Here is a 23,412-nt window from a genome sequence, read left to right on the forward strand (position 1 = left end):
CCCTGGAGGTTAGCCCGAGAAGGCAGTGTCCCCTCACCTTACAGGGCCAAGTCAGCCCGCTAGGTGTGGATGACAATGTCTTTAGCTCACGGGACAGCCTAATGGCTCTCCGCCGGATAGCCCCGCGAGAATACGACGAGTCATATCTCGTTTTACAGAAACCAAAACGGTGGCTCAGAGACCCTGAACGGCTTGCTGGGATCACACGACTGAGCGGTGTGGAGCCTCGGGTCGCCTCGCACCGGCCGCCAGGATAAGACACTCCAGGTCAGCCCCGGGCGCCGAGCAGCCGCCGGCCCCTCCCGCCAGCCTCACATCCGGCGCCAGGGCCGGAAGCCTCCCTTCCGGTTCTCAAGACCGCGCCTCGGAAGTGAGTCACGCTGCCAGCACCTAAAATGGCCGAAAAACTGTCCGACGCTGCAGTCAACGAAGGTAAAGTGGGCGGGAACCCGGAAGTTGCCCGGCTTGGCCTTGGCAGCTACGGGGGCGTGGCTTCCGGCGGCCCGCGCCCGTGAATAGCGGTGGCTGACAGGCGCTCCTCCCCAGACGGCGGCGGCCGGAGCCAGACGAGGCGGGTGGCTCCTAACTCGCGTCCTAGAGTCCTGGCACGCGAGCCTCCAGGGCCGCTCCGGGGCATGGAAGAGGAGAAGATGGATGAGAATGAATGGGGGTACCACGGGGAAGGCAACAAGAGCCTGGTGGTGGCTCATGCGCAGGTGAGTGGCGAACGCGGTTAGGGCCCTCACCCGACGGTCTGGGTCCTCGGGGGCTCCCCGTCGTTCCTAGCACCTCTGCAGTCTGGGCCCGACTATTTTTGGAGCTCACTCTTTCCCTATTCTCCTAGCATCTTCCCCAGTTCAGTCCCCCATCCCTGGCACCCCTCGTCGCCCGCCTCGCCAGTAGCCCCTACCCAAATTGGTCCCCTGTCCCTGCTAGTACCCGCCTCTTCTCCCCGTCCCCTCAGTATCCTCCCAACCCTTACAATCGGTTCCTAGTCTTTCCTTCCCACGCTGTGTGGGTGCCTCGCGGTCTCACGCAGTGCAGCCTCCGCCTGGGTGCTCGCCCGACAGCCTGGCGGCGGAGGATGAGCCTGGACTAGGGCCTGGGCAACACTGGGGGAAGTGGCTGGAATCCTGTCACTACCAGCTCGTCCAGAGTGGAGCCTCTCGAGACCATAGATCTGCTGTTCTTCCTGCTGTTGGTCTTAATAACAGGGTACTGCCCACAGGATCGCCTCCAGAATCCTGTAGAATGTAAAGGGTTTCTCCTTCTTAATTCACTGAGTGTGTCAGAAACTGCAGTGACTCCCAAAGAGGTGAATCCAGGAAGAGAAGCGTGTGGATTTGTGTGTGGCTGGAGATCTCTTTGACATCTTGGTGTCTGATACAACTACGCAGGAATGTAGTGGGCTGGATGGTGGGATAGGCAATGGGGAGGTGTCTTGTAGGGAGGGGTTAGAGCTTGGAAGTTAAAAGGCACAGGCAGCTGGGACAATTCCCAGTTCTAACACTGCCTGATAAAGGCTTGGTGCCTGCATTTGTAAAGTGGAGCTAGGAGTAGGGTTTGCTTTATGGAATTTCAGGAAAGATCAGTTGAACAGGAGTCAGACAAGTTATGCTTGGGTAGTGATAACTATCATTCTCTTGGACAGGAGAATTCAGAGAGGTTAAGGCCCTGGTCTAGTTCAACAGCTCTTCAGGGATGGGAGAATGTCAGGCAGGTGGCCCATAGATTTTGCCTTTGTGTTTTGTTACCATCAGCACACTTGGGAATTAGAGAACTCAGACCGAAGGTTTTACTCATGATCTTTAGGTGAATTAATAATGGACAAGGCTGATCTGAGGCCGTCCTCTTCAGGAGAGCCATTGTATTAAGTTTCAAAAGTAGTGACAGATGAAGGAGCAAGTTCCAGACTTAAAGCAAAAGGACACCCAGAGTTGGAAGAGCACAGGCTTTTGTGACCTCTTCTCTGGGACTCCCTTTCCACTGTATGTCTGCCCCTTCCCTCAGCAGGCATCTCCAGGTCAGTCTGGTCCCTCTCTTTTGCACAGCTTTGATGGTTATAGTAGTGTTTCTTTTTGTTTTTACCTTTTTAAGCTTACCTTTCGCTATCAGGCTGTCCTGGTTCCATGCTATTCAATAACAATTGTTATTGTTACTGTTACTATTTTGCAGTGCTGCACATTGAACCCAGGGCCGTGAGCATGCTAGGCAAATGCTTTACCACTAAGCTATTCTTCCAGCCATCCATCTTTCTTTATTTTAAAATTAAACTTGCTTCTCTGTGCTCATTCCTACTTGGTTGTTCTTTTAGCTCATTTAAAATTGAAGATTATCACAAATAGTCTCATAAAAAAATCTTTCCACCAAATTAAGATTGGGTGGTATCTGCTGTTGATGTAGATCACATGAATTATGCTGAGTGCTGAGCAGCTCAGAGCTCCTTCGTGCTGGGCTTTGGGCCTGGCTACCAGATAAGCTTGGCTGGCGTATTTATTCAGGTTGTATTCTGAGGAAGAGAAGGCAAGCCCTGGAAGACAGCTTTTCAGAGCCCACTTTGCTCAAGGAGAGGGTGTATGAGTGGGATAGAGAGAAGGTGTGTGAGTGGGAACTTGCCAAGTCTGAGAGCAGTGCACTCTGCTTCTCTTCTCAGCAACCCAGGTCTGCTCCATCCAGCCCAAGAGAGAAGGAGGCCTTTGCCAAGTCTTTCAGATAGGGAGAAGGTCACTTTTCTCAGAGGGCACCAACCATTCTGAGGTGAAAGGCTTTATAAGGGCCCCTGTCTGCTCTTCCACCCTAGCAGCACCAGAACATAATGCATGTGTAGACAGCCATCCTGAGGCCTGTTGTGTAGGAGTTGAGGGTCCAGGTGAGAACATCTACACTGGCATTGGCCAGCAGCACTAAAAGTACAGTGATGCTCCTGCTTTGTGCAAACATGGAATGGCGGAGAGCAAGAACCTTCAGTGCAGGATGGGGGGACCTGGGGATAGAGGAGGTCTCTGTGGGCTGCAGGAGGATGTGGGGGATGCTCAGGGGAAGCAGGAAGGGAAGGACGGCCAGCCACCAGGAGCTTTAGTGGTGTTCCTGATATGTGGCAGTCAGCCAGACAGTCCTGGACAGTTCCAGGGTTGACCGTAAGGCCGTTCTCTGTAGGTTTTGGAAAACTGCAGTGTGTCCCTTTCCCAAGTACAGCATGTGTGATGTCCTGTGTCCACCTGGCAAGGATCCTCTGCCTGGTGCATGTGGCTGTCAGCAGCCCAGGCTCACTCTCTCCCATGGGTATCTGGACCCCAGGCACGAACTCTTGACAGTGTTCCTTGGGCTAGAACATATCAATCAAGGCACACATTCCTATTTGCAGCCTAAAGGCATAGCATCTGTGCTGGCAGCCACATCAAAGGTCAGCAAAGCCTGTGTCACCTTTCATGCCACTACACTAGACTTTCCCAAGGTGCCTCCTTCACCTTCAGCTTATTGATTTTGGCTCAGGGTCTTGTCCTTTGAAGGTCACTTTATACCTTATTTCTTGTTCAGTATCTTAGGTGTCCAGGGTACTGAGCTCCTTGGGTCGCCTTGGTTTTAGGGAGCAGGGGCAGATGGTACCTGCTCTTCACAACACTGAACTGTCATGTTTTTCTTTCTAGTGACATCAGAAGTAACATGAAAGACTGCCAATTAACCGACTTGCCAACCAAGAACATTTGTCAGAAGCATGATGAGAACTCATTTTCCAGTGATTCTAGTTTTGTAACCTTTCTGCGATTTTAAGGAGAGCTTCAGATCATTTCTACAAATTGTCTTGGTGGCTGGTGTGTTTGGGCCTTGTAGATGGGAAGGTTAAGCAGTTGGGGGTCCATGTCACTGTTTTTCATCTCTTCTGTGTTGGGATTTCTTGTTTGTAGATTTTCTTTTTGTGCAGTATAGCATTATTTTCAATGTTAAAATTTAACCTGTTTTTGTTTTTTTGAGATAGGGTCTTCCTATGTTGCCCAGGGTAGTCTTGAACTCTTGGGCCTAAGTAACCCACTTCAGCCTCTCAGCTATAATCTATAGCTGAGATTATAGGTGCTTGCCACCACACTCAGATTATATAGAAAAATTCAAACAAGTTAGATGGTTATTTTGTAGTGGGTGGATTGGGTAAATTATACTGTACTCCATTTAGTATGGGGACATTTTTTACAATGTTAAATGGAAAAACCAGGTATGGTGGTGCATGCCTGTAATCTCAGCTACTTGGTAGGCCCAAGCAGAAGGATTACAAGTTTGTGGCCACTCTTGGTAACTAAAAGAGGCCCTGTCTCAAAATTTAAAAAACAAAAGTTAAGTTCTGGGGATGTAGTTCAGTGACAGAGTCCTTGCCTAGCATGTACAGGGCCCTGGCTTCAATCTCCAGTGCCCAAAAAAGAAAAAGAAGTAAAGCACAAGTTATAAAAGAGTCATAGCTTGACTCTGATTATACATGTGATTGGAACAAAATATGTCAAAATGTGACAAGTACTTATCACTGGGTCATGATTTATTTTTACTTTTTCTTTTTTAGACTATTTTACTATATTGTCTAGGCTGGTGTGAAACATTTAGACACAGATGATCCTTTGCCTCAGCCCTTCAAGTAGTTGGGACTATAGCTGTATGTCAACACAGGCAGCTCTTCTTCGTTTTTGAAATTTTTAAAAAATTTCTTACAGTGAATATGTATTATAACTGAGAAAAGGAGCTGGGTATATATTTCAGAGGTAGATTGTGTATTTAGCGTGTTTGAGGCCCTGGATTCAATCCCCAGCTCCAAAATTACTAGGAAAAAGCATTAATTTTTAGAAAGTTTATATTCTTTGGTCTGATTTCTGTTCTGGTGTTCTGGATAAGGAGATAAGTAGAAGTGCAAATAAAGATCTTACACGCAAAGATGTCCCTCACATTACTTATAACAGCTCAGGTGAAAGCAGCTCTTTGGTGCTGTAAGAATGTTGGAGATCTTTCTGTTCATTCCTTGCAACTCTGAGAGAACAGAGAAAGTCACTGGAGTTGCACCTCTGGTTGAATTCTGACCAAGGCAGAGGAAGGAGTCAGGAAGAATGTTGCCATTCACCAGGGAAGATACAAAACCAGAAAGAGGTGAACACCCTTGCACACTAATGCAGTAACATCACAGGGCTGAAAACCACCAAAGGAAATAAGAAGTAAAGCCTAACCATGCAACAGCAGGTATAAATAAAAGGATAAAAGCTGGGCATGGTGGTGCATGTCTGTAATCCCAGCACTCTGGGAGGCTGAGGCAGGAAAATGACAGTTTGAGCCCAGCCTAGGCAACTCAGTGATATAATGAGTCCCTATCTCAAAACAATAAAAAAGGGGTGGCGGCAGTGTAGCTCAGTGTGAAGGCCCTAGGAAAAAACGAAAAAGCGTAAGTAGCGGGACACACGCAGCTCTCTGAGTAAGTTGGCATATGACAAGAATGAGCCCCATCAAGAAAGAAGCCATATGAGCAGCATCAGCCTGTAAGAACACCACTCAAGTGGACAGAGGTCATTTCTTTAAAAAGATGCTGGTGATGAAAGAAAGTTAAGACTGTTTCAGTGAGGCCGCAGGGCTTAGGAATATGCCATACAGTTAGGAAAAATAAAGGACCTAACTCATGTTCTTCCAGCATCTCCAGGAAGAACTGTGATCTCCAACATTCTTAAAGCACCAAAGAGCTGCTTTCCACCTAAGCTATTGTAATTACCATTGTCTTTTTTTCTACCAACAAAAGCTGGTATGGGGTTGATTTTTTTTTTTTTTAACCTGTTCTTTACTATCTGTCTCATGAGTGTTGCCTGGCACTGTGGCTGGCCATGTTCCCAATGGCTTCTGCCTGGCACATTCAGGGGTGAATGCGCTCCAGCTGGCGCAGCCCAGTCAGGCTCCTTGCAGTGTTTATTAAGACTGGCCTTTAAAGTTGATTCTGCAGCTACCCTTGGGGTGGTGGGGGTGGTGATTGGGTTTGTGGTGACAGTGCTTAGGTGATAAATGGGTGTGGAGGGGAAAGCAGTTTCTCTTGAAATAGACATATCATTGCATTTAGACTTGCTCAGTTGGTCCTGGTTCCAGCTCCCTACTGGGAAGGGGTAGGAGACTTTCTGTGGGTGATACCAGGGTGGGTGAGCTGCTGGTATGGACTTGGTAGCTGAGGACACCCTGGCTTCATTGCCCAGGCCTGGCAAGGGCTGTGTCCACATCCTCTGCTGGGGACCATCTCTCCAGCCAGAGCCCCAGCCTGCTAATGGGCGACTCAGCAGATTCAAGGAACCTGATACTTAGAAGATCTGGAACCCGTCGTAGAATTTGGCCCCATCTCCATGCTCTGCTGCAGTCCACTTGACCTTGATCTTTGGGGTCATGCCCTTGATCTCAGGGCTTCCTTCCAGGCTGAGGCTGAGCCACCAGTGGGGCAGAACCTGGCTCTAGGAGACCTGTTCTGTCCTCTTGGAGCCTTACTTTCCACATTCTCTACCCTGTGACTTGAGTTGCCCACCTTGGAGGGAGATGACAGTGTATGCTGGTGCTGTGCACACACTGTGTATTGTAATAATGATGATGATTATTATTGATGTTAATAAGTGTTACAGTGGGAGATGTTTATTATTTATTTATTTATTTATTTATTTATTATTGGCAAGTAGGAGTGAGGATCAAACCCTGGAGTCATTGTGGGTTTGATGTATTTTTCTCCTGGGACCTGTGTACAGTTTTTCTTTGTGCAGTGTTCATACAACTTGGTTTTAAAAAATCTTCATAGGCCACATAATTACTTTCTGAATTAATTTATACTTGATGTTAATGGTGTGTGTGTTAATAATGAAAAGGAAATCAGTAATTTTCATTTGTAAGTAGAAAAGATCAGTTCCTGCCTTTATTAGGAACAACAGTAAGAGGGAATGTTTTAAATCTGAGTCTGTGCTAATAGGGAAATGCTGCCCGCTGAGGGGACTCTGTGGTTCTGTAGATAGTGTTTCTGTTCTTGGGCGCTCTGAACTCCTTTCTCTCAGCTACAGTGGGGCATTCCAGCAATGAAAAGGCTCATGTGACTTGCCTGGCTTTGCCTTCCTTGCGACTGCCTGGCTACGAGGCTGTTATGCAGCTTAATAGTTGGTCTCCTGGGAAATTGAGAGACTTTTCTTGCCTTTAGACACCATAAAGCTCTGTGGGTGAGCGAACTTGGCTCCTGTGGGCAACAGGCATGGAGTAGAAATTGTGCTGAGGTGAGGACTGAATCACTTTTTGGAGAGTGAGTTTCTGGAGTTTTCTAGAATGAGTATTTCTGTAGCTCGACTTCTGTTTTTCCTCAAGTTTAGACGGAATTATAGTTCCATTAAGTAGTGATCCTCAGCCAGTTGACTCCCCAGATCCATTGTTGATGCCAGCCTTGAATTTAGAGGGGGCAGTCCTAACATGGATCCTGTCTACCTCAGATTCCCAGTGTGAGATTGCCATTTAAGGAGGGGACAACTCTCCAGTGGGTTAGCAGTGGGACAGACAGGTGAATGGCACTAACTGGGAATGGGAGCTCAGTAAAGGCCAGGGGAAGGCAAGCTCAGTAATGTGTACTGTGGTTCATGTGTAGTCCCAGCAACTTTGGAGGCTGAGGCAGGAGGATCTCTTAAGACCAGGAGTTCCAGAACAGCCTAGCCAACACAGTGTGACCCTCTTAAAAACACCAGAAATTTAAAAGTAAACTTAAAAAAAGAAAAAGAACAGCTAGACTCCAGGAGGCCCAGCCAGGCCACCTGGGTTTTAGGAGGAGCAGTGTGGGTTGACTGAGTAGGCAAGCCTGAGTCCCTGGGGGTGGATTCATCTCCATAGGGTATTTTTTGCTCCCTAAGACATCTTTTGTTCTAGAAAGCTGTGCTTTCTAAGCTGTTGCCAATATAGTTCCCTTTCTCACCCTGTTTGGGTCCTGGGGTGCTACCCAGTGTACCTACCAGGGACTACATCCCACCCTGTTACATTCAAATAGAGCCTCTCTTGGGCACATTCTTCCCACGTAGAATGTATATTCTTATTCTATATAGTATGTGAACATTAAAGTGCTGAAATACTGAAATAAGCAGGATGTTTAAAAATATTGTGGGGGTTGAGGTGGGCTACTCAATAGCTCAGTGGCATAGCATCTGCCTGGCAAGTGCAAGGTCCTGAGTTCGATGACCAGCACACACACAAAAAACAAAACCCTTACATTATTCTATAATCCCAGCACTCGGGAAGCTGAGGCAGGAGGATCTTTGTGAGTTTGAGACCAACCTGGGCTGTACAAAGTGAACTCAAGGCCAGCAAGACCCTGTCTCAAAAAGACAAAAAAAAAAAAAAAAAAAAAAAGAGGTATAACATACCTATAGCAAAGCAATCAGATTGTCAGAGTTTAGCTTTATTGTGACAAAGTCACAGAACCTTATGACCAGTCTCTTCTTGCAATTCCTCAGGGGCCATCCTGCCTGCCTGAGGAGTGGGCACTGGGGTCGAGGTTACATGTTTTTTGAACTTCACATGAATAGAACTATATTTGTACATATTTGTATATTATGTATGTGTACATACTGTGAATATATATTTATTTTTATTTTTTTAAAAATGGGTTCATTCTATGTGCCTTGTTCTGCCACCTTTTCACTTAGTAGTATGGGATGACTGCCTATCTGTCTGAAAGTACTGGGCTTCTTGTTTTCCCATAACTGACTGCAAGCTAAGCTGTTCTGTGGCATACAGTGTATCCCTCTGCATTTAACCATCCCTCAATTGTTGGTCAGTGAGGTTGTTTCCATTCCCTTTGGAATTAAATGCCGTGCTTTTATATACTGTAGCTGAAGTCTGTTGAGGTTCCTTAATTATTTCAAGATAAATACCTGGGCATGGGCAGGCTGGGTCAGAGGCCACAGGTTTTCTGGCAGCCTGTCAACCTGAAGAGGCCCCACCTGGGCTCCCCTTCTAGGGGCTTCCCGGTAGCTTCGGTCTCAAGACCCCCACCCTCACTTCACCCCTTCTCCAAATCTACTGGTCACTGAGTCTGCTTGGCAGCCAAATACTAATCAGATTTTGTTTTATTTTCCAACAGCGCTGTGTTGTGCTGCGTTTTTTGAAGTTTCCTCCGAACAGGAAGAAGGTAAGATTGGCGGGTCACCCCTCCAGTCATTACAGCCATTATTTAAGAAGACTTGGGGTTTTTCCAAGTGTAGGAATATTAATGCTAATTGTAGAAATTTAAATATGACACAAGATTTCTGATGTGAGATCTGCCAGCTGTCAGCATTTTGACCTATGTTTCAGTCTCTGTCACTGCATGTCACCTACCTCTTTTACCATGGTGGTTCTGCTTGGCATTAAATAGGAGAGTGCTGGTCCAGTCCGTGGGTCCCACTGTTGCAAGGACCTGGTCTCGGCTCTCCTTTACCGAGCTTTTAGTACCCACTTCCTCAGTTCCCGCATCTGTGGAATTGCCTCCATGGAAATAGAGAGTGCGATGACAGTCTGTCTTATGTTGAAGTCCAGGGTCAGAGGGAGCAGTAGTTTCTGTTGACTTAGTTATCCATGGGCCACCCACAGGACACCTTTGCTGTCACATTTTTGACCTTGTGTTGTGGCCACCTGGCTCTTTTCACGTGTAAATCTCGGGTGGTCTCAGGTGAACCAGTAGCAGAGTTTCCCACATCCATGGCCTTGTCTCTGTTTCCTGTGTGGGGTGTGGGCATTGCCGTGAGGGAGCGATACCACCGGCTCCTTCTGCACCTGAGGCAAGCTCACTGTGAGGGCGGCTCTCACAGCGGGGTGGGTGGGGTTTATTTATGGGGCTGTGTCAGTGTGGGGTGGAGGAGACATTGTCTCACTGGGGCTCCTTGGAGATGAGGGGTCGAGTGAGGGCAGAAGCCATGGAAAGCTGGGGGCTCTGTGAGTGGAGGTGCGAGGGCATCTCACAGGGCTGGCTTCACGGAAGGAGAGGTGGGGACTGGAGTTCTGCCAGCCGGTGGGGGCTACGATGAGGTAAGGACGGGCCCAGGCAGAGGGGTACAGCACGCGGCCAGAACATCCTGTGCTCCTGTCTCAGCGGCTGAAGGAAATGGCCTGGGGTGTTCTGTTTTGGTAGGATGTGTCCCAGTGGCTCTAGCCTCCTCTATCCCCTCTGTGCCCTGCTCAGAATGCAGTGCCGCACCGCAATTCTTCTGTCAGGTTTTCTATGTAGACTGACTGAGGCGGCATCTACCAGGCAGCATTTGCTTCATGTGTTCTGTAAGCATCACAGTGGGATATAGCTACTTTATTGGAGGCCTTGTACTGTCACTGTGCTGTTGCCTGGACAAGCTTTTGTCAGAAGCTGTAACACAGTTGCATGGGGCCATTGGTTGTGTTTTGAGCCTTTCTGTCAGGTCCAGCTCTGATGTGATCCTGTTATAGGAGCCACAGGACATCTGCACATCTTTAGCTGTGCAGGGCATAGCCAAATACAGGTAGTGTGTTCTTCAAGGGCTGTGAAAACACAGGGTCGCTGCTCAGTCCTGGGACTTCCTGAGCAAAGCTGGCTGCTGAGTGCCTCCTGGCCCACCTTGGACAAAATCCCAGAGGCATAGCAGACCTGCTAGTGCAGTGAGACTCTAGCCAGCTTCCATGTATGTAACTCTCCTGGGAGTGATCCACTGTTGGTCCTTTGCACTTCTCACCTTCGGGACACAGTGAGTGATGCAGGAATGATTTTCCATCTCACTCAGTCTCACCTGCGTGTTGACCTTTGACAAACCTTGACTGGGGAGAAAACACTTTATTCTGTATTTATATCCAAACACCTAACACACTTTGGAGATGAGAGGTTTCTAAAATCAGCTCTTTGGAGGGCACGTTGGTGGTAGTGGTGCTCCTGGGAGTGGGAGGAGGGACAGGAGGGGACAGGAGTCCATGGGGGTCCTAGAGACCTTCCCTCAGGCTGAGGACTACTGCCTGACTGCCATGCAGGTGCCCCTGTGCTTGCGCTGGCTCTTAGGGGTTTTGGTGACCTTCTGGGGGCTTCTCACCAGGTCCGTGCTGAGCCTGTCCTGTGCTTGTCTCTCACAGACCTCAGAAGAGATATTTCAGCACCTGCAGGACATAGTGGACTTCGGCAAAAATGTCATGAAAGAGTTTTTGGGGGAGAACTGTGTGCACTGTGGGGTAAGTGACTTTTATTCATGTTGTCTCAATTCATGTGCAAGTTCTGTATCCACAGCACTAGCAGGGCAGTTGTTGGAAACATCGTGCGGAATGATAACACTCATACAGTCAGCATCTCTGAGGGCTCTGCCCGCCTGTAGCGGCTGAGTGGTTGCTGAGAGTCCCCTTTTCTAGCTGAGGACAACAAGGGTCGGGGAGAACCTGCTCTTCTCCACCTGGCACTTGCAGGCTGTGCTTGGTGAGGGCGTTCAAATAAGTGAGCAGTGGTCCTTAAGCTGGAAGGGACGGCTTTGCCCACCTTCCAGCAGTGTAGGAACACAGGAGTCCCACGCCATTGGCTGATTGGCTTTGTAGAGGAGGAACATGGCCACCAACACAGGAATGAGTCAGTACTCACCACACTGACTGAGGGTCCCTGGTGGCCCAGTTTAATTTTAAAAGCTGGCATGTAAAAGAAAAGCCATGAACACCCTTGGCGCTGCTGCCTGTGTAGGTGCTGTTGGCTGCTCAGCTGTGCTCTGTAGAACAGGACAAGGGGTGACCCTATGCCCACCCTCTGACCTGGATTGTCAGAGCCACAAGCCTGAGGTTGCAAAAGCTACCTCACTCCTGCCTTTCTTCAGCTGCTGCAGGTGTGGTTTGTCACCTGTCGCCCATCCCCCACAGTCATCAATGTCTGTAGATCACAAGTGCCCCTTTAGGAAGAGTCATGCTCTTCTTCCATAGGATGTCCCCTGGGTGGTATCTGGCAGCTGCGGGCTCCTTGAGGAGAGAATATTTCAGAGGAGCCGTTTGCCGGAAACATTGCTGTCCCTGGCTCTAGCTGTCCAGGCCGAGTGGGAGTGTTTCTGGTCCTGGAGCCCCAGAACTCTTTCTAGGAGGGAAGACTTGAGTGGCAATGGTGCTTATTGGCTGGGGTGGGGAGATGACCAGTGGTGTTGTGGGTGGGGTGCAGAACATGTGAGGGGTGGGATAGGATCAGGACCATGACCACATCTGGTGATGGGCTTGGTTCGTTTGTCCCTGGTATGAAGGGTCTCAGTGTATCTCTTCCACGTTAGGATACCAGCTGCAGTAAACCCCAGCTTGCCTTGCTTCAGGTGAGCGTGCCCTGGCAGGATGCTCACAGTGTGCTAGATCACAGCTGTAGGCAGGTATCTTCCCTGACCCCAGGCAGCTGCTAGGCAAGGCCACCCAGACCCTGGCAGCAGGCATGGTGCGTCAGCTCATCAGGCAAGGTGGAGCCCTTGAGAAGGAGTTCCATCTTGGACAAGACACATCAGCCCCCACGGTGAGCCACACCCTGACCCCACCCTGCTCAGGGGACACAGGACCAGTCTGGGCAGCTCCAGGGACCTTGAGAGTTTAGGGAACTCTCCTTATACTATAGCTGTGGCTTTTTAAGTACCAGAGGAGCCTGGTATTTTAGATCATCCTTGCCTGTGTGACCAGGGCCACCTGGGGTTGACCAGCATGGCAGATGGCCTCTACTTCCTGCTTGGACCTCAGGTTGCTGATGTATTGGCTGGGCCGGGCACTCCAGGTGGGCAGCTTGGTGTTTTGGCACCATCTCTTTGCCCCTTGGAGGGTGGTGCCATGTCTGGAGGTCCTCACTCATCTAGTTGTGTCACAGCTCATGTAGGGGCATTTTATGGGCCTTAACTGTGGCTCTTCTCAGGCAGGAGCCTTGTGCAAGGCAGGTTCTCACCATGTTCACTTGGTTGGGTGGGTGGCGCTTAAAGAAGATGCCCACTGTAGGCGTGGTATCAGGAGAAAGATACAGACATCCTTGTTATAAAGTCAGTAATTTAAAGCTGTTAGGAGAAATTCCCGGTGTCTGCGGACTCAGGTGGCAGTAGCACGGGGAGGTCTTTGTGTATGTGTGGCCCCACACCTGGGTAGGTACTGTGTTCCCAGTGTGCGCCCTTTGGGGCAAGGCATTTCTGGGGTGGAGATGCGTGCGCGCGTGTGTGTGTGTGTGTGTGTGTGTGTGTGTGTGTATACTGGGGGTTGAACCTAGGATATGAGCTACATTCCTGCCCTCCCTCCCCCTTTTGAGACAGGGTCTCACTAAGTCACTAAGTTGCCCAGGTTGGGCAACTTATGATGGTGATAGTGCTGTCGCAGCTTCCCAGAGTGCTGGGATTATAGCTGTGTGCCACCACGCCCAGCTTTGGGTGCAGTTCTTAGCACTGTTCTCATGCACATGGGATTAGGCTGGGTATTTATTTCTTTGAACTTTCGGTTTCTTTAAAGTGGAGCAAATGCGAGACACCTTGAGGTTGGGGATTTGGGGATTTTACATTTCCTCTCTTTTCCTTTGTTTCAGATTACCCAACTCTTTATTGAGATTTTTAGTGCCTCTCCGAGCATCAGCACATATAGCATGTTTCTGTAAATAAGAAAATCACAAGTGAGATGGCATGGCAGGCAGGGAGCGGGGACAGAGATTGGCACATGCAGGGCTGGTGGAGAAGGTGGCCTCCCATGGGCAGTGTTCCAGCACTTTTGTTTTAGGCAGGTCTGCTATGTTTCTTTGAGGGATTTTTACAAGTCATAGTTCTGCTACTGGAAACATGGAAGTCAGAGAAGATGGTAAGCAGTTTCTTAAATCAAATCTCTTTCCTTTGGAAACTTGCCAGGAATTAGCTAAGTGGAGAGGAGGGCTGGCTTTCAGCCCATGGGTCCCCCATGGCTGACTCATTACTGGACATCAACTCCCATCAGCCCCTGAACTGCTTTCCAGGTGGCAGTGTGAGAACCTTAGGCTGTCTGAGGGTCACCGAGGGTCTTCATGTGGCCCCAAAACTGCCCAGGCCTCTGCTGTGTACGTTGATGCTGCTGTGACCAGGCCTTCTGTGGCAGGAGACATGGTGACTCCTGGCTGCTCTGAGGAGAGCTGGTCACCCTTGTACCTTGAAATGACATCTCTGGATGTCATTTCTGAAATGACATCTCTGGCTGGGGTAGAAGGAGCCAGGCTAAGCTGGACAAGTTCAGACAATAATAGACCAGCTTGTGTTCCCCAAACCCACATGCTGAATTTTTTTAAGCTGTAATTTTTTTGCGTGACAAAATATACATCATGTGAAATCTACGATTTTAATTGTGTTTGGGTGCACAGCTCTGTAACATTAACCGTCTCCTTGTGCAACCCACATTATTGCATGTTTTTTTACAGGAAGTTGTTCAGCTGCCTTTAGAGTTTGTGAAACAATTGTGTTTAAAGATACAGTCTGAGAGACCAGGTAAGTGTGTCTTAAGTTATGAATGTTGTTCCTGATTTTAAAAATCCCATGTGAAAAGTATTTGAAGTGATCACCCATGTTAGGTACAAGCAACTTTTAGCAATTTTATGGCCAGAACTTCGTTACCCCTCCCACCCTCATGCCCACCTTTCTTGAACTTGCTGGTGGTCTTGTTGGCAAGAACCAGAATGAGGTGCTCCCCTCATTACTGATCAAGACATAAAATCCCACATTGAGTGTATAAACGTCTCTTCCTAGAGCACAGCCAGGCAAATAAGGGTATAGAATTTAGAACTGGCCACCTTAAGACTCTTTCCTGGTTGGATTAGGAAATGAAAGCAAAGCAGTGCTCTGGGCTTGGGGCCTGGCTGGGGTGGAAGGAGCCAGCCCTGTGCTGTATGGTCTGGGCTGTGGCAGAGGAGGTGGGGGCACAGGAGGCAGTATCTGGGCTCCAATCCTTTTGTCCATAAGGGTGGACAGAGGCTGACTCTCGGGTCCTGTCTTCGGGAAGTGCATGCTGCTCAGCACCACTATTTCGTTTTGTAATCATACTTGAGTTCTTTGACTTCGGTGGTAAGAACCGTGCTGCCCCTTGTAGTATGGGCCTGGTGTAAGGCTTGCTGGGTAAAGGAGGGAAGCCTGGCCTTGTTTGGCTCTGTCCATACCAGCTTGTAGCAGAGATGGGCCGAGGCAGTGTCCAAGTGTTGTGTAAAGGGAAGGGCCCAGGTCTTAGGGGACGGTGGGGCCCACAGCCTCCTTCTTCTCCCAGTTCCTGGGCTGAGGGAGTCATAGATTGAGGGGGTCATTCTCCAGGCCATTCTTATTTCTGACAACAGTTGTGCACATTTGGAGGTCTCCAAGGCCACTCTCAGGTTTATAGTTGGCTAGAAGGATGCTAAATCTCACAGTTACACTCATGGTTGTGGTTTATTACAGCCAAAGGATAAAGATGAAACCAGCCAAGGGAAGAGGCGCAGGCGCAGAGTCTGGGAGAGTTCCAGGGATCCTCTCCCACTGGGCCGTGTGGGCAGCAGTTATTCTCCCACCAAGCAGATGTGACATGAGGGTCATCACCGAGAAGCCTTGTTGTCTAGAGCTGTTACCAAGGCTCAGAGACATGAAACACAGGGTTTGACTGCCTGCCTGAGGGCACCTGGCCTAAAGCTTGCCATAAAAGGCTGTTTTGTGGTGGTTTTTTGGAGACAGGGTCTTGCTGTGCCTTCCAGGCCTTGTTGTGTAGCTCAGGCTGGCCTCAAACTCACTGTTCTCCTGCCCCAGCCTCCGAGTGCTGGGATTGCAGGTGTGGCCCACTGCACCTGGCCTGGCGTAAGCCACTTTATTACTGTGGTGGATCCCAAAGTACCCAGGCAAAGGTGAGGTTTTCACCAGGTTCAGAGTGGCCTCCCTGAAACAAGCATAGGGCCGGGTCTGTCACTGTGGGGCTCATTCACTCTCCTCTGATCCTTTGGTGTGAGTTGTGCTCTGTCTTTCAGAGTCTCGATGTGACAAGGACCTGGACACACTCAGTGGTTACGCTATGTGCCTTCCTAACCTCACCAGACTTCAGACCTACCGCATTGCAGAGCACCGGCCAATTCTGTGTGTAGAGATTAAGGTGAAAAGTGGTGTAGGGAAAGGGAAGGGTCAGTCTGGGGCTGTCCATCCTTGTGGCTTTTACCTCAGTTATGTTTTGCAGCCCCTTCTCTGAAATTCAGCTTGCTTTTCTCCCCTTCCAGAGCTTCGCCCTGTATCCCACATTCTCTGGGTCCCCCCACAGCTCTAGACCCCAAGCTTGGGCTCCTTCCTGGGTGCTGACCGTGAGGATACCTGCCCCACACAGCCAGGCTGGTGCGAGGCTTCGTCCAGGGTCACCAGTGGGAAGCATGTTGAGTTCTTTTCCCTCGGTGCACATCTTGCGTGGCTCCCCCAACTCTCCTCCCTACCTCCTCCAGCTACCTTGGCCTTGGGCCATTGCTCGGTGTGCTGAGAGTCCTTCTTGAGGTGCCCTGTGGATGGAGACTGCATCTTGCTTAGGAGGGACTTGCCCACAGGCCCAGAGGCCAGTGTGCCCTCAGAGCCCTGGAGAGTCATGGTCAGGTGTCTGGGTTTCCTGTCTGGCATAGGAAGTAGGGGCTGCAGAAGGGCCGGGACCCACTTGCTTCAGCTCTCCTTTCAAGGGTATCTGCCCATGCCCCCCAGAAACCTCATGTGTCTGGCCATTGCTTGGCTCCGTTCTCCCACCCTCTGCAGCAGAGACCACCGGTCATGCCCTTGGCCTGAGCACCTGCACCTTGGGACCCTCAGGGATGGGGTGATGGAAGGGTGAATGTTCTGTCTCCCCAGCGACATTCTGCAGCCTGACTCTGAGCATAGGCCTTGCATGTCGCATGTACTCAGATGATGTGGCATTTAGAAGGCAGATGAATTCCCCAACTTTCTGCGAGCCAAGCAACTGTCAGATGGGCAGGCTGCAGAAACAGTGCTTTTTGTCAGCAGAAACAATGCTTCTGCTTCCCCAGCTGGGAGCCCTGGTCCCGTCTCCACTCCTTCGAGGCTGCAGTCATGTTCTGTAAGGAAAGCACCCAGCCAGAGCGGGCCTGGGGATCCGCGGGGCAGAGATGTGTGTGTGTGCTGTGATGGGGAAGCATCAGTACACTGGGCGCTGGAGATGCAGCAGGTCCCGGCGCTTTTCATCACCTTGTAGTCAGTGATGTGTCAGTTTAAAGGTATGTGATTTCTCCCTCAATGCTTTTTCTTCCTTTTTTGTTTATCTTGCAGCCAAAATGTGGGTTCATTCCTTTCTCGAGCAGTGTTACCCATGGGATGAAGCATAAGGTGTGTCGGTACTGCATGCACCAGCACCTCAAGGTGAGAAGGGCCAGGGTTTAGGCTGGGGCTGCTCTTTGCTGTGCGGGAGAGCCACGCCCAGGGAGCCTGACCCCAGGCAGAGCATTCAGTTTTTAGAGTCAAAGAAAATGTGGCGATTTCTTAATGATGTTTTACTTCACAAGTAGCTTATGTCCTTTTTTTTTGAGGCACTGTCTCACTGCGTAGTTTAAGCTGGCCTTGAACTCACAGCAATCCTCTTGCCTCAGCCTCCTGAATGCTGGGATTACTACTTTGTTTTTTACTTAAATTAAGGTATAATTTGCAGATCAGTAAGATTCTTTTTTTGGACATATAATTCTGTGGCTTTCAATGAGTGTCTTCACAGGGTTGTGCAATCATCACTTCTATCCAGTGTCAGAACTTTTTTATCACTTCAAGAAGAGACCCTGTCTTAGCAGCCATTTCCCATTGCACCTGGCAACCTGCTGTGCTTTCTGTTTCTGTGCATTTTCCTCTCTGGACATCTCACAGAAATGGGATAAAATGTAATAACTGGCCTTCTGTGGCTGGATGATTTTTCATTTGCATAGTGTTTTTTAGGTGTATCCGTGTTGGGGCATGTGTCAGCCCTCCTTTCCCTTTTTGGTTCTCCTTATTCAGACATTATGTCTTTGTATGAATATATGGCATATTTGGTTTATCCATCCATTTGTTGAATGGAACTCCAGCATCTGCATTCTTTCTGCCTTTTGTTTATTGTGGATAGTGCTCCTGTGGACATTCATGTATGTGTGCTTGTTTGAGTTCTTATTTTCAGTTCCTCTGAGTAGCTTCCTAGAAGTGGAATTGCTGAGTCCTAAGGTAATCCTGTGTTTAACTTTTTGGGGAACCACCAAAGTATTTTCTACAGCAGCTGAATTGTTTTACGTTCCTCCCAGCAATGTGTGAGTGTTCTGATTTCTTCTTACTCTCACTTGTTACTATCCCTTTTTGTGACTAGAGCTATCCTAAGAAGTGTGCAATGGTATTGATAGGTATTTCTCTAATGCTAGTGATGCTGAGCATGTGCTTATGGCCATTTTATATCTTCTTTGGAGAAATTTCTCTTTAAAAGAAATTTGCCCATTTTAAAATTCTTTGCCCATTTTTAAATTCTTTTTTGTTATTGTTGAGTTGGAGGCATTCTCTATATTTTATTTTTGTGTGTGTGTAGTTGTTGTTTTTTTGTTTTTGTCTTTTTGAGACAGGGTCTCACTATGCAGTTCAGGCTGGCCTTGAGCTCACTTTGTAGTCCAGGCTGGTCTTGAACTTGCAGTGATCCTCCTGGCTCTGCCCCCCAAGTGGTGGGATTACAGGTGCACTTGTGCCAGCATGCCTGGCTGTGTATTTTAATATCTTATGTGATAAGTGATTTGCAGATGTTTTATCTTATTCTCTGAGTTGTTTTTTATTCTCTGTGGATGTTATCCTTTGGTGCAGAGAAGTTTTTAATTTTGGTGAAGTCCATTTTATCTGTTTTTTCATTTGTTGCCTGTGCTTTTGATCTTATATCTAAGACATCCTTACTAGATCCAATGTAATGACACTTTTTCTTTTTTTTTTTTTTTTAATACTGGGAATCGACCTCAGGACCTTGGACTTGCCAGGCAGGTGCTGTGCCACTGAGCTGTATCCCTGGCCATTTCTATGTTTTCTTGTAAGAATTTTGTATCTTTAGGTGTTTGATCTCTTTCGAGTTATTTTTTGTGTCTGTATTAGGTGAATATCTGATTTCATTCTTTGGCGTGTGGATACCTGGTTTTCCCAGCCTCTGTTGAAAGGACTGTCCTTTTCTCCAGATAATTATCCTGGCTCCCTTGGTGAAGGCCTTTTACCTGTATAGGTAAAGGCTTATTTCTGGGCTCTGTGTTCTGTTTTTGTTGGTCTATGTGTTTTTATGCCAGAAGCACACTATGTTATCATGGTAGACTTATAATATATTTTGAAATCAGGAAGTATGGTCCCCAGCTTTTCTTCTTTTTCAAGATTGTTTTGGGTACTTGGGGCCACTTAAAGTTACATATGAATTTGAGGATTTTTTTTTTCAATTGGAAAAAAAAGACTTGAAATATTGAAAAACTGGATAAATACAGGTCACATGGGTAGAATTATATTTTACAATCCATGAACATGGGATGTCTTTCAGTTATATCTTTTGTAATTCTTTCAGCAATGTAGTTTTCAGTGTACAAATCTTTCCGTAATTTGGTTAAATTTAGTTCTGGTTATTTAGATTTTTTTTGGACTATTATGAATGTGATCATTAATGGAATTGCTTCCTTAATTTCTTTTCAGCTTGTTCATTGCTGGAGTGTCAAAACAGTACTGATATTTGTGTATTGGTTTTCTACCCTTCAGGGTTTTTTTTTTTTTTTTTTTTTTTTTTTTTTTTTATCTAGGGTCTTGCTACGTCCGGCTGACCTTGGTGGTGATGATCCTCCTTCTTTGGCTTTCTGCTCGGATTACAGGTGTGCGCCACCATGCTCAGTTTCTTTTTTTTTTTTTGTCTTTTCTTCCGGTACCAGGAATTGAACTCATGACCTTGTGCTTGCCAGGTAGGCACTTTGCTGCTGAGCTAAATCCCCAGCCCCCATGCTCAGTTTCTAACGTGTAATTTTACTTAATTTTTAAGTCACCTCTAGTAGCTTTATTATGGAATCTTTCGATTTTTGTTTATGAGATCAAATGTAAATAGAGAACGTTTACTTCTTTCCAATTTGGATGCTTTTAGCTGTCAGTTTTTATAAAGAAACTTGCTGGGATTAGGGACTTCAGTGAATCTAGCTCAATTTGGGAAGTGTTGCCATCTTAATATATAATTGTGGCTGGGTGTGGTGGTGGATGCCTGTAATGCCAGCATTCAGGAGGCTGAGACAAGAGGGTCGCTGCAAGTTTGAGGCTATCCTGGCCTACATAGTGAGACCCTATCTCAAAAACAAAAACAAAACTTCTAATTATGGACATGGGATTTCTTTCCACTTAAGTCTTTAATTTCTTTCAATGGTATTGTAATTTTCTATGTGTAAGTCTTATACTTTTGTTAAATTTATTCCTAAATTTTTTATTCTTTTGGATTCTAGTCCAATGGAATTTGAAGTATTTCATTTGCAAATTGCTCAGTGCTAATGTGTAAAATATGTGAGTGTAAAAATACATACTTTAAAAAATTATAGTGAAATACATGTGATACAGAATTTGGCATCCCCAATTTTATGAGAAATCCAAAATATAAGTAAATTAAATAGCAAAGTTAAAGGTAGATAATAGGGAACAGGGACCTAGATCTTTGGCAAAAGAGAAAATTGACCACGATATAGAGGGAGAGAGGCAAGGGCAGCAGGGAGAATTAAGATGTGTTATATACGCATACAAACTCCCTCTGTGAATGTCATCACTGTGTACTGCACACATATACTGATAAAATTAAAAAGTGTACAGCTTGGTGGTACTACATTTATTTGCATTGTTATGCAGCCTTCACTACCATTCTTTTCCAGCACTTTTGGTTTTTTGAGACAGGGTCTTGCTATGCAGTCCAGGCTGACTTTGAACTCACTACGTACCCTAGGCTGGCCTTGAACTTGTGGTGATCCTCCTGCCTCAGCCTCGCCACAGCTGGGATTATAGGCATGTGCCACCATGCCTGGATTCTAGGACTTTTTTTTGTCTTGTAAAACTAAAGTGCTATTTCCATTAAATAACTTCTTCTTCCCTCTCTCCCTTAGCTCTTGGCAGCCACCATTCTACTGTGTGTATGAATGACTACTCTATGTCCCTCATATAAATGGAACTTACAGTGTTTGTCTTCTTGTGACTGGTGTATATCTTACCTTACTATAACACAGTAATACCTTGGTTCACGAACACTTTTGTTTGTAAGCAATTTGATTTGCAAACAACATTGTTGAGCAAAAATTTGCTTTCATTTGCAAACTCCACATTAGTGACAGAAACGACCACAGCCATCTTTCTCACACAAACACAAATGCAGCCATTCTCCCCAAAATCATTAAGTCTGTAAACCTAGGTACCACTGTATTCTCAAAGTCATCCATATTGTAGCTCATGGTGGCAGAGTGTGGTGGAAAGCTGCTGACCTCATGGCAGCCAAGATGCGGAGAAGCTGATAGAGTCAGAAGGGAAAGGGGCCAGGGATCAGATACAGTCCCCTAGGTCGTAGCTCCATGATCCACTCCCTTCAACTAAGCTCCACCTCCTGTTTCTGTCACTTCCCAAAAATGCCATAAAGTTATGACCTCAACAGCAGCTGAATTCACATGATGAAGTTAGAGCCATCATGATCCAGTCACTTACCCAAAAGCTCTTCAGCTGGCAACCAAGGTTGTAGCACATCAGTTTTGGCGGACATTTCCAGTCCGAGCTATAACATGGTAATTCTGTTTTTAATTATGGGGAGCTTCCATAGGGTTTTTTTTTTTTTATTGTGGTGGCACCATTTTACAGGCTTGTCAACAGTTCACAGGGGTTCCACTTTTCCCACACTTTTGCTAACACTTATTTTCTGTTATTTATTTTTGTATAGTACCCATCTTGATGTGAGTTGGGAAGTACAATTGCTTCTTTATTGATTTGTACCTAACTGAACTTGGTTTGCTCTAATTTTTTTGTGTATAAATTCTTAGAATTGTCTGTGTAAATCATTAGTGCACAGAGAACTTTCCATTTTTCTTTCCAACATAGATACCTTTTATTTTCCTTCCCTAATTGCCCTCCTGAACTTGGCAGTACAATGCTGTATAGAGGTATTGCAAGTAGATGTCTTTTGTCTTGTTCTTTATCTTAGGAAGAAAGCTTTCATCTTTCACCATTATCATGTGATGTTTGCCTTGGGTTTTCCATAGATATTATTTTTGAAAAAAAAATTGCAACCCTTAAAGAGTGCAGGATTTTGTGCAATGCTTGTTTTGTATCTGTTGAGATAACCTGTTGACCTTGTGAAGTGTTCATTTGTTCTGTCAGGATGGTGTATTATATGGAGTGACTTTTTTTATGCTTGGCCATTTCTAGAATAAATCTCACTGGTCATGACAGTGTATACTCCCTTTAATGTGCTGTTGAAGTTTTTTTTTTTTTCCTCCTAGTAGTTTGTGTTGAGGGTTTTTGCATTGTAAGGGAGATTGGTGTGTAGTTTTCTTTCCTAGTGATGTCTTTCTCTCACTTTGGTCCCAGTGTAATAGCCAGCTTCCTGGGATGAGTTAGGAAACGTTCTCTTCTCTTCTTTTTCTTTTTGAGGAGTTTCAGTGTTGGTATTAATTCTACTTCAAATATTTGATAGAATTGACTTTTGAAGCTATCTGGTTCTGAGTTTTATGTTGGAAGACTTGCTTTATTTCAGAGTTTCTTATTACCTGTGGAGAGTATTTCTTCATTCAGTTTTAGTAGTTGTGTGCTACTGAGAATTTGTCCATTTTGTCTAATCTTTTAGCATTCAATTGATCGTAGCATTCCTTTATAATCCCTTTTTATTTCTTTCTTTTTTTTTTTTTGGTTTTTTTTCAAACAGGGTCTCACTATAGTTCAGGCTGCCCTGAGCTCTTCTTGTAGTCCAGGCTGGTCTCAAACTCTCAACAATCCTGCCTCAGCCGCCTGAGTGCTGAGATTATGGGTGTGCACCACCACGTCCGGCTCCCATTTTATTTCTGCAAGCTTGGTAGTAGCATCCTTTTTATCATCCCTGATTTTAGTAATTTGGTTCCTTTCTCTTTTCTTGGTGGCCTGGCAAAAGTTTTGTGTTATATTCAGTATTTTCAGAGACACAACTTTGGTTGTCCTTGTTTTCTCCATTTTTTTTTTTTTTTTTTTCTGGTACTGGAAATCGAACTCACGATCTTGCACTTGCCAGGCAGGCGCTGTGTCGCTGAGCTAAATCCCCAGTCCCTGTTTTCTCCATTTTTAAAAATTTTTAAAATTGTTTCTATTTTAAAGAGAATTAGAAAAAAAGAACAATAACAAAATGCCAACAACATAGACAAAAACAAAACAAAGCAAAAACAATAAGAGTGATACAGGGCTTCAGAACAAAATGATAGGGATTAACAGTGGTTGTTGGGGCTGGGGATTTAGCTCACCGGCAAAGCGCCTGCCTGGCAAGCGCAAGGTC

At 46.6% G+C, this 23,412-nt stretch overlaps 1 protein-coding gene across 3 annotated transcripts in view; it reads left to right on the forward strand.

Annotated features, from left to right (window-relative positions):
- Positions 1 to 491: 491 nt before the first annotated feature.
- The window catches only part of Ippk (inositol 1,3,4,5,6-pentakisphosphate 2-kinase), a 48,967-nt gene continuing 26,046 nt past the window's right edge, over positions 492 to 23,412 (forward strand). For 2 of the 3 annotated variants that reach the window (XM_005408914.1, XM_005408913.1), the window contains exons 1-6: positions 492 to 716; positions 9,095 to 9,142; positions 11,080 to 11,175; positions 14,357 to 14,423; positions 15,917 to 16,038; positions 17,202 to 17,291. In XM_005408914.1, the coding sequence (XP_005408971.1) occupies positions 636 to 716; positions 9,095 to 9,142; positions 11,080 to 11,175; positions 14,357 to 14,423; positions 15,917 to 16,038; positions 17,202 to 17,291 (504 nt within the window). In that variant the 5' untranslated portion in view covers positions 492 to 635. Of the gene's footprint in view, positions 717 to 3,647; positions 3,813 to 9,094; positions 9,143 to 11,079; positions 11,176 to 14,356; positions 14,424 to 15,916; positions 16,039 to 17,201; positions 17,292 to 23,412 lie in introns of all 3 variants that reach the window. The other variant, XM_013506872.1, reaches the window with a different exon arrangement.

Source organism: Chinchilla lanigera, unplaced genomic scaffold (genome assembly GCF_000276665.1).
Source record: "Chinchilla lanigera isolate Chin_1 unplaced genomic scaffold, ChiLan1.0 scaffold00114, whole genome shotgun sequence".
Taxonomy (NCBI): Eukaryota; Metazoa; Chordata; class Mammalia; order Rodentia; family Chinchillidae; genus Chinchilla; species Chinchilla lanigera.